Genomic DNA, 10,070 nt, shown 5'->3' on the forward strand with positions numbered 1-10,070 from the left:
GAGAGCTTTGACCACAGCCATACTTCACAAGGCCCAGAGCACATTGGATCTGCGATCCCTTAGCAATGGTTAATAACCTCCACCCTGCCTGGGGCTGTATCTAGAGTTTGTGCAGGGGGGTGGGCACAAAAATGCAGTTCAGGTTCTTTCCCTTCGAGGCACTTCTGCTGTCTCTCAAATTCTTTGCCTGGGAGAGCCTGTAGTTTTGGCCATGGTTGACAACTGAACTGGATAGCTGTTGCCAGTAGAAGGTTCCCTTTCCTGTCAGGCCATAGACCTCCTCATGATAATACATGTACATAGAGTCCAGTCTTTTCTGGTGGTGCTGCCCTCTTTTCCATGATGGGCTTGCCATGGGCAGGAGCAGGCCACAGGGTTTACTTTCTCTCCGGGGTTCTCTCCCCAGGTGGAGAGCTGTATACAGGTCTCACGGCAGACTTCCTGGGCCGGGACTCGGTGATCTTCCGCAGCACGGGGACCCGCTCTGCTCTGCGCACTGAGATGGATCAGCAGCTGCTCAATGGTATTGGCATGTTCCATTCGACTTTGCCCATGGGAACCATGCTGGCAATGTGCCATGAGACTGAAGCAATGGGCCACTGGCATTTATTGGAGCAATGAACAGCCACACTCTTCAACATAACTCCAATGTGCAGTACTTATCTAGAGATCCAAATAGAAGGACACAGTGTGGCTGACCATCAGGGTGGGGAAGGGGATTAGTCCAGGAGGGGGGGAAGGATAGCGGTGGAGAGGCAGAGACTTGAGTAGTCCTGAATGTAAAAGTTGTGGTACCACCCACCCCACAGAGATGTGGCCCACCCAACGAAATGTGATTGAACGGGATGGTGCTCCTGGCCTTTGGACTTGCTTGTGAATGCATCCTGTTTCTTACTCCAGCCACAGCATGCAGAAGGTCTCTCGGCAAGTGTGCTAACACATAGGCCAACCTTGAGGGCAGGTGTTTCTGAGAGTCTGCCTTGTTCAGAGCTGGACAGAGCTGAGGCTGTTCTTGGAGTGTCATTGTTATAAGTCCTAGTGTTTCTCTGTCTCTCACAGACCCAAAGTTTGTGGCTGCCTACTTGATCCCTGACAATGATGACCGGGACAATGACAAGGTCTACTTCTTCTTCACCGAGAAGGTGGCAGAGTCGGATGGCAAAGGCCGTGCCATCTTTAGCCGCATTGGGCGAGTCTGTGTGGTGAGGTCATGGTGGGGGCTGTTGGGGTAACACTGAGTCAGCTATCCCAAGGAGCACTGAGTACGGAGAGTTCAGGGGCTTTATGGACACCCACCTACTCCTGTTCCCTCCATCTTCCAACAAACAATTGCCTTTTTGAAAAATGAACATCCTCACAGAAAGCTTATGTTTTCTGGAAAAGAAATGTTGATTTTTCAATGAGAACCTGAACACTTGAAAACCAAACACTTTGATTCTGAAAGGCTGCCATGATGCTGCCTGTACTTTGGTACCAATCGCATACCAGACAGGTTCTGCCACAGCTCCTCTGGAGATGCATGAAGCAGCTCCTGTGCTACCAGAAAGGGGAACATCAAGAGCCTCCCTTATCCCCCTGCATGGACTGCTCAGCACAGGCTCGCAGTCCTGTTGGATTGTCCTTTTCTTTTGTGTGCCAGTGGGTGTGCAGCAGGTGAAGCTGGCTATCTAGGAAGCTATGCCATCAGGCAGGCAGGTGTACCCATAACACAAGTCTCATCAGTTTGCATGCTGAGGCTGCTGGAGAGGCAGCCCAGGACAGATTTCCAGTGCTTCATGCATTGCTGCTCAGGAAACAAGCAGCAGCTGGTCTTTGGCTCTGGAGTTGTGCGTTCCAAACAAAGCTCTCCCTGAGAGCATCATAGCTGGTGACCAAACTAGCCATGGGCTGCTGATCTAAAACCCACAGCCTCTTCTTGTTGACTTTGGTGGGCTGCCGATCAGGCTTTTCAGGACTTAGCCTTGAAATCGGAGCTGCTTCTTCCTTCCCTTTGGTTTCTGGAGTGAAATGTCTGAAGGTTGTTTGGCATTCAGCGTGTTTGCTAAGCTCTTCGAATCAAGGCCTCACAGGCCACATCTCCCATTCTCAAAGGCCACATAAATCTCTCTGGACTGCAAACATCTCTCCCAGCCCGAGTGAGAAAAATGAACTGTTTTATGGGCCTTTAATGTGGTTGGCACAAAACCCTACTGAAACCTTTGATGAAGAGCTTGGGGATTTAAGACTGACATGCAAAGCAGGGGCCTTCCAATTTCCCAACCAGGCCCATCCCACCTCCCCTTTTCTTCCTCTTCTTTTAAGTCAAAGACTTCTCCTTCCTACCTGATTTTGGACACAGTTTTGTTTCCAAAAGTGTCCAGTGGTGCAGTCATGTCACTGGGGTGCTTTTATGTTTTACTAAGTGACTTTAGCTGGGTTCGGGTAGGAAAAAAACCCAGACCCTGGCCACCTCATCTCCCTCAGCCATGCTGGAAGTTCCTATGAGTCTTAGTCACCCCCTTGCAGAGCCATGGCAGGTCTGAGAGCTACTTTTACACACAGAGTCTTGCAGAGACCTGGTTCTTTTTCCAGTGTAGCTTGGTAAGCAGAACAAAGAATTTGGAGTTGCCTCTGAGGCTATCTGGCCATGAACAGCTACCTGAGTGCACAACCACCTCATGAATAAACCTGAGAGTCTTTATGCCCATCTCTTGGCTTGCCTTGTAGCATCTCTTCCTTTGTTCCAAAACTGGTAGCTCCCAGGAAGCCCACTGATGAGAGCAGCAGGCCACTTCCACCTGAGAATGGCTTATGCCACCCAAGCACCCTTTGTCATGTCCTGCCATTGGTGAATGGAGCTTGCATATAGAAAGAGCCAACGTTTCCCTCTCTCGATCCCCAGCTGCTTCTCAGAAATTGTGACTTTTAGCATCATAGTAATGGTAAAAATCTGGCTTTTTATGGTCATGTCCCAATTTTTTCCAACAAGCAAGATGTTGGGATTCTTTTTCAGAGGGAGATAGAAGAGAGGGCAACTTTGTGCATTGCTGATGGATTTGAATCTTCTCTGGTCTGTGCGAAACATCACAAGGAGACATTACAGCTTCTCTCTGGTATTGCTGGTGGTGAGAATTTTGGAGAGCCCTACTCTGGATTTGGAAGAAGGAGGGTGAACTTGGGAAGGGAATAAAAAGAGAGAAGATCAGCACCATCCCAAGGGGATTCCTACTTGGACACAGTGCATCAGTGCATCTTGCAGCAGAGCGGAGGCCCATGTCTCTAAGTGCATGTTGGAATGTTGAGGGCTGACCCCTGCCTCTCCCTGGGAACCCTTGGGTGTTGTTTGGACAGGATGGCTCCAGTGTTTCAGCATAAGGAAGATGTCAAGCCCATGCATCTTCCTGGCCCAAGGGACCAACAGCTGTTGTTCACAGCTGCAGTGACATCACTCAATTAAATGTAGTGATGGATGAGCTTCACTGCAATGTGTCACCAGGCCTCCTAGGGACCGTTGCCTCTATGCAGCACTAGCACGCAACCCTGACAGCATTAATCCCTCACAAACCCTGGGGACATGGATCTAAACCAAACACCAAGGCTTGGCCAGCTGGCAAAGCTAAAGCAACCCTTGGTCTTATAGTCTGTACTGATTCATGAGTCTCAGTATCAGGGACCATTAGCAGATCTGTGTATTCTCTTGGATTAGCCTTATAGTTGCTTTGAGTCACCTTGGTCAGTTATGACAAATCTTATGTCCTGCTGTGATCAGAGTTAGATGCTTGAAGAGGAGCTGGAGTCTTTGACCTCACTGGCCTTGGAGGAAAGATGCCTGCCCTTCTCTGCCCTCCATATGGAGCCAATTCAAGTCTGTTAGCAATTTGGGGCAGGGGTGGAGTACGGACTCTGGGAAGCCTGGGGAAGGCACTGTGGTAGAGCTGGCACAGCATCCAGAAGGCAGTGACTCAACCCTTGGCCCCATCATTCACAAGCAGGAGTTAGCAGCCCCAGAGATCCCAGGAAGGCAGGAGAGAAACATCTTTCAAGAGAGATCACGGCAGCCTCTGCAGTTGCTCAGTGTGGGGGGCGCTGCCTTGGAACAGGCTCTGGGCAGTGTGTGCAGGGAGAGGAGAATCCCCACAGACAAATGCTGCCAGCCACAAGCTCCCTGCTCTTACCTGAACCCCAGAAATTACCACAGCAACAAAGAGGTTATTTATTGGTTATTTATTGGCTGCTACTTAGAAAGGAACTCTGTGTGAGAGGCTGGAGGGGAGAGCAAGAACCCACCTCCCCCAGCTTCCAGCAGGGGCCCCTTGCTGATTGAGATCAAGGAGGGTCTCTGCTTGCTGTCAGGAGCACAGCTTCACTATATGCTGCTTCCATACCTTGGACATATGGAACCCATAGGCACAATGGTGGGTGAATCTTCCCTAGTGAGCAGCGAGGCCCCAGGGGTCAGTGCACTGCCCTTCCACCACTGTGCATCCAGGACTCCATCCTCTGCTGTATTGAGCTAATACTTGCAGCTGAGTGTGGCAGAGATGAGCATCTCTGAGCTGCAGTTTCCTCTCCCCTAATCCTTGGGCTGGATCAGCTCCAGGAACAAAGTTAGAGGTGCCACTTGTCTCCTGCAGAGAAAAATATTCCTCTGTCCCCATCACTGTAATGTCTACAGCCAGCTGTGCCTTCAGGGTGGAGGAGAGGACAAGTGATTCCTGGACTAGGTGCAATGCCCAGCTACTATTTGAGGGCAGCTTCAAGTCCATTTTGCAAATCCATAGTGTATCCAAGAGGATTTAGCTTGGGCCAAGCCTCTGACCCTGACATTCAAACATGGCAGAGGCCACTAGTCAAATTACTTGGCCAGGCTGTTCTCAGTTCATCTGTATCTTTGAGACAATCTCTGCTGGAATTGCAAGAGGTGGAGCCTGTAGGTCCAGACTGAGCTGCATTGAAAAAGCTGTGTAGAAAGCCCAGGACTGGAATAGCAAGGGGATCTGGATCAGGAGTGAGAGGCACTGGCAGAGAGATCTAGGGTATCAGCTAGAGCAGCTGGGTTCTTTAGATCAGGACAGGTATGTGAGTGAAGCTAGCCCAATGCTCCAAGCCTGGCACCAGCCAGGATTGGTCTGCATTCACACACATGCCACATAGCCCCATGGCACAAAGCCTTTACATGTGACCAACAGCAGTGTGCGCTCTGGAACAGGAAACCAGTTCTTTTCTATGTGACTTAGGGATGGAGAAACAGAGGCAAGCTGTCCATTTCTGGGAGCCTGACTGAAAAAGGCACCCTTCCCAAAGTGGCCATGGATTTTCAGTGTCTCTCTGGGTCTCATTGGGAGAGTCAGTGCACTAGATCAATCTCCCCCAGTCAGTTGCAACGTCCATGGATCCCAGCCAGATTCATTTCCTGAAGGGGTGGAGCAGCACTGTCCCAGCCTTGCAGGCAGCAATCCCTTGTGAGCTTCATGTCAAGTAGAGTCCTCTCTTCTCCTTCCAGAATGATGCAGGGGGCCAGAGAGTCCTGGTCAACAAGTGGAGCACCTTCAACAAAGCCCGGCTGGTGTGCTCTGTTCCAGGTCCTGACGGGATAGACACCTACTTTGACGATCTGGGTAAGACGAGCTTCCACTCCCTTCTCATGTGGCTCTGAGACTTGGCATGTCAGGATTGAGGTGGGTGTGTGGAGGGGAGTGGTTTGAACCTCCTTGGTGACCCTGTGTTCAATTTCATAGAGGACATCTTCCTACTGTGGACCAAAGAGGGGAAGAGCCCAGAGATCTATGCTCTCTTCAGCACCATCAGGTAACAGCTCACAGCCCACATGTCCTCTTATTTTCTGTAATACTGCAACAACTCTTCTCCTGCTGCCATGAAAAATTAACAGCAGACCCTCTAATCAAGTCCATAACTCTAACCCTACTCTTCTTTTCCCCTGTTGCTTTCTTTTATTCTTGTTTATTTTGCAATAGCATTTAGAGGTTACACTCTCTTTGTGCTAAGTGTAATACAAACACCACCGAAAGATGGTCCCAGTTCCAACATGCTGATCATTTAAGCAGTAATGGAATTATTTAGTCTTATAATTATACTATGTGGTAGAAGGTGAACTGCATGAGGCTAACAGTCAATACTGAGTTGTTTGGGGTATACTAAGACAAAGCCTCAGGGGGATAAATAAGCCTAACATGTGGTGTTCCTAAATGTATTCATGTGTTAGGATAATATAGTAGCACTAACTTCAAGATAGTATAATAGCTTCATACTCTGGCATTTAAAGTGGTAACAGAGTGCTGGCAGAGAGTGCCATGTGATTGACTTTGAAGGAGCTAAGTTATTAACGTAATCTGGAGCAAGATGGGTATAGATACAGTTGGTATATTAACAGCTGTCTCAAAATAAATGTATAACATCTTCCAGACCAGTCTTTTTGTGAGCTGAGAATGAAAACGTGTCTGTTGGTAACTGCGCTTTGTGGGTCAGAGTTAACGCTATTGTTTGGATACTTGATATTAATATCACCAGGCCCAGGCCCAGGTTTGTGTTTGTGTCAGGGTATTTGACTCTTTATTCATGTTATTTAATTGATTCCTTGTCTTTTGATAGCTAAGATTCTTGTATTTAAGCCTATAACACTGAGTGGATAGATGTATTTTCATTAATGTTTTTGTTATTTTCTGGGCCAGCATTAATTGTAATTAATCCCAGTTCATCTGGGGCAGTGCAATCGATCTGAGGAGTTGGAGAGTCCGATATCAGTTCCTCCTGGTTGCCTGGGAGCTGGTGACTGAGTCCTAGCCCTCTAGGATGTTAATTTCCCTGTGACTTCCCATTTGCTTTTAGTGTAACACCTTTCGATGCCCCTGTTCCCTTGGGCTCATCCCCTAGTTCTGTTAACAGAATGATTGCCTGAAGCTGGGCACAAAATTAACCACCCTTCCCCACAACGGGGCCTGAATGGGGCACCTTTTCTCCTTTCTCCTTTCAGCAATGTGTTCCAAGGCTTCGCCATCTGTGTGTATCGCATGGCAGACATCTGGGAGGTCTTCAATGGGCCCTTTGCCCATAAGGATGGCCCTGATCATCAGTGGGCTGCCTATGAGGGCAAGGTGCCATACCCCAGGCCTGGAGTTGTAAGTAATTCATGTTCTTGTTTGGAGAACAGTTGGAGGGGACTGGCTTTGTCAGAGGCTGGGCTAGTTGTGCACACAGTCATTACAGGTCACTATAGCTTCATTGTCTTGGAGAGGTGGGCTGTCACTTTGCACGTGACACCAGCAGGGCTTGGTGGCAGCCTCATGACTCAAACTTTTCAGCAGTTGTTCTCTTGGGGACCATCATCAGGGTCCATTTCTGGAGGTCATATCCATTCTGGGGTATTTCATGGAGGCCAGTGAGTGAGTACCAGGCTTAGGGAAGCAGCATTTGTCCAGCCCCCAGCATCATACTTTTTCATCCAAGATAACAACGCTGGGCCCCCATGCCCATCCCTGGTCTGTGTCCATGGTTGGATAAGAGAAAAGGAAATAGCACAGCAGGACTGGCATGGGGGAAGCTAGCAAGATGTATCTGATACAATAGGCTTCCACCTGGACTGCCAGGAGAATGGATCTGAGTTGAAAATCTGTTGAAGCCCAGGTGACATCCTGAAGTGAAGATCCCAAAACCCTTGTTTAGCACAGCAGGTGGCTCTTGAGCACTGGGATAACAAGGTTGGAAGTGGGTTTTCTTGCTGGAGCAAATTTAGTGTCAGGGGCATAAACAAGAGGATGAAATGCTGTCTCTCTTGCTTTGTGCCAGTGTCCCAGCAAGACCACCAACCAGCCCCGCCGGCAGTATGGCACCACCAAGGACTACCCTGATGAGGTGCTGCACTTTGCCCGTGCTCACCCTCTGATGTACAAGCCTGTGTATCCAGTGCACCGCCAGCCTGTGCTGGTGAAAACCAACCTGCAACAACGGCTGCGTCAGATCGTGGTGGATCGGGTGGAAGCAGAGGATGGGCAGTATGATGTCATGTTCCTGGGGACAGGTGGGTCACAGTGAAAGAAGATTTCCTGGAGCCTTGGCAATGCCAGGCATTCTCTGCTACATCTCCCCAAGCATGTCCTCTCTGGGCCTTCCTTCTCTGGGTCGTTCAGCTGCTGCTCAGAGCACTTCTAATCAACATGGGGTTTAAAATGGTGGTAGAGGCCTATCTACACAAGGGCTGCCAACACTGCTATGTCTGGTAGGATTTAACCCGAGTGGGATAGCTGAATAGAGCAGAAATAGCCTCCTGGCTCTAAGGTCCATTTTGGAATAAAACTCATTTTTTCATTAATAATATTTCAGTTGGCAGCTTAGTAGCAACTCCAGATGCCGCTGACTGTACCTGGTTCCAGCTCTCATGATGGGGGAAAAAGGCGGCAGGATCTAGTGGTTAGGGGAGTTGGAAATCAGGTGAGATGAGTATAGACTTGACTACCATTAATCTGGCATATGGCCCTGAGTGAGTCATTTGATCCCCTTGTGCCCTTGTGATCCCACCAGAGCTCATTAAAAATTTTCAGCTGAACATTTTCCATCAAAAGAGTTTTAGGTCAGTTAAAACGAATTCCCATTAATTTTAGGCAAATTGTTTTGGTCAAAACAAACCCCAATCTAATGGAAAGTGTTTGAAAAGCCAGAATATTCCACTTTTACCTTCCTCAAACAAAGTGGTTTGATTTATTCAAATCAATGTGATTTGCTTCTAGAGTAGCTTCACTTCTATTTAAAAATCTCTTTAAGAAATTGAGGAGAATTAAAAAATGAAACATTTGATTCAACTCAAGAATGAATGTTTTGGATTTTCCCAAAACAGTGTGAAAAACAATGGGTGTCTTTACATGCTCTGGGGTGTCAGGGGGCACTTTAATTAAAGCGGCTCTCATTAAAGTGCCCCCAGTCTCATGTGCATTCAGCATCCTGTGCTTCAAAATGGTGGTTGGGGGTGCTTTAGCTAAAGCTCGTTCACTGCCATTTTGAAGTGCAGGGGCACTGTATGCATGTGATGTGGAGGTTGCTGGAGTATGCTAATTAGCACCCTTCAGCAGACTTGATTTAATTGAATCTGCTTTGACATGTGCTAATTAGCACACTTCAGGGCAGACGTCTGGCATGTGTATAGGTGCCCGTTCATTTTAGGTCAACCCAAAGCCATTTTTATTTCCAGTTTTTTGGTTTAGTCAGCAAACCGAAATCTCGGTTATTTGCACAGCTCAATGGATAAGACCCTGGATTATTCATAGGACAAACCTATGTACCAGTGTTAGACAGGACTTGTCACTATGAAAGCTACGGAACAGCATCGACTCACTGATTCAGAATATTTCCTTGAAACACTCTAGCAAGGAAGACGAATGGTAGGTTGCTCCCTTGCTGAGTTTAGGTCCTGACCTTTCTGGCATAGATCTACACTGCCGCTGTTTGGTGTTAGGCCCTGGACACTGACAGACAGTGAGGAATTTACTCATGCTTGCTGGTTGAAAGTAGATTTTTGGTTGAGGCAGGAAGATTGTCCTACTGGAGCAGGAATTGTCCCCTGTCCCCACTGCAGATGTTGTCAGGATACTGAAGAAAAGGGCTCATAGTAATGCTTTTGTTCTGCTCCCTTCCAGATGCTGGCTCCATTCTGAAGGTCATAGCCCTGCAGAAGGGAAACTTTGCAGCTGCTGAAGAAGTCATTCTGGAGGAGCTGCAGGTTTTTAAGGTGAAAAAAATGCACGTGTATGCATGTATGTATGTGTGCGTGTATGTGTAATATTGTGTGCTGCACATGGGAGAGCCCGTGCAGTTCTGTCTTGGTACACAGACACTTCCATGTGTCCCATATGACTGTACTGGAGGCAGGAGCATGTACGCTCAGGGAGGAATTAGCTACATGGATAAAACCTAGGCCAAGTCAGCGTATGCTGTAGGTGCAGTCTGTACTGGCATGTGCTCGGCATTTCTGTGCAGAGCATATGCTGGGTGACTGTTGCACGTAAAGCACGTACGGCTCTTAGTGTGCACATAAGCAGTGTGGCTAAATGCCTACAGAGCTAGTGGCTGGGGTTTCCCCCCCT

The 10,070-nt window shown here is 48.3% G+C and overlaps 1 protein-coding gene across 2 annotated transcripts in view; it reads left to right on the forward strand.

Annotated features, from left to right (window-relative positions):
* Positions 1-10,070, forward strand: part of SEMA3G (semaphorin 3G) — a 63,203-nt gene that overhangs the window by 46,076 nt on the left and 7,057 nt on the right. For both annotated transcript variants that reach the window (XM_025210424.1, XM_014522415.2), the window contains exons 6-12: positions 407-523; positions 1,060-1,202; positions 5,483-5,597; positions 5,718-5,787; positions 6,971-7,115; positions 7,783-8,014; positions 9,624-9,715. In XM_025210424.1, coding sequence (XP_025066209.1) covers positions 407-523; positions 1,060-1,202; positions 5,483-5,597; positions 5,718-5,787; positions 6,971-7,115; positions 7,783-8,014; positions 9,624-9,715 — 914 coding nt within the window. The remainder of the gene's footprint in view (positions 1-406; positions 524-1,059; positions 1,203-5,482; positions 5,598-5,717; positions 5,788-6,970; positions 7,116-7,782; positions 8,015-9,623; positions 9,716-10,070) is intronic.

This window comes from Alligator sinensis, unplaced genomic scaffold (genome assembly GCF_000455745.1).
Source record: "Alligator sinensis unplaced genomic scaffold, ASM45574v1 scaffold610_1, whole genome shotgun sequence".
Lineage (NCBI taxonomy): Eukaryota > Metazoa > Chordata > Crocodylia > Alligatoridae > Alligator > Alligator sinensis.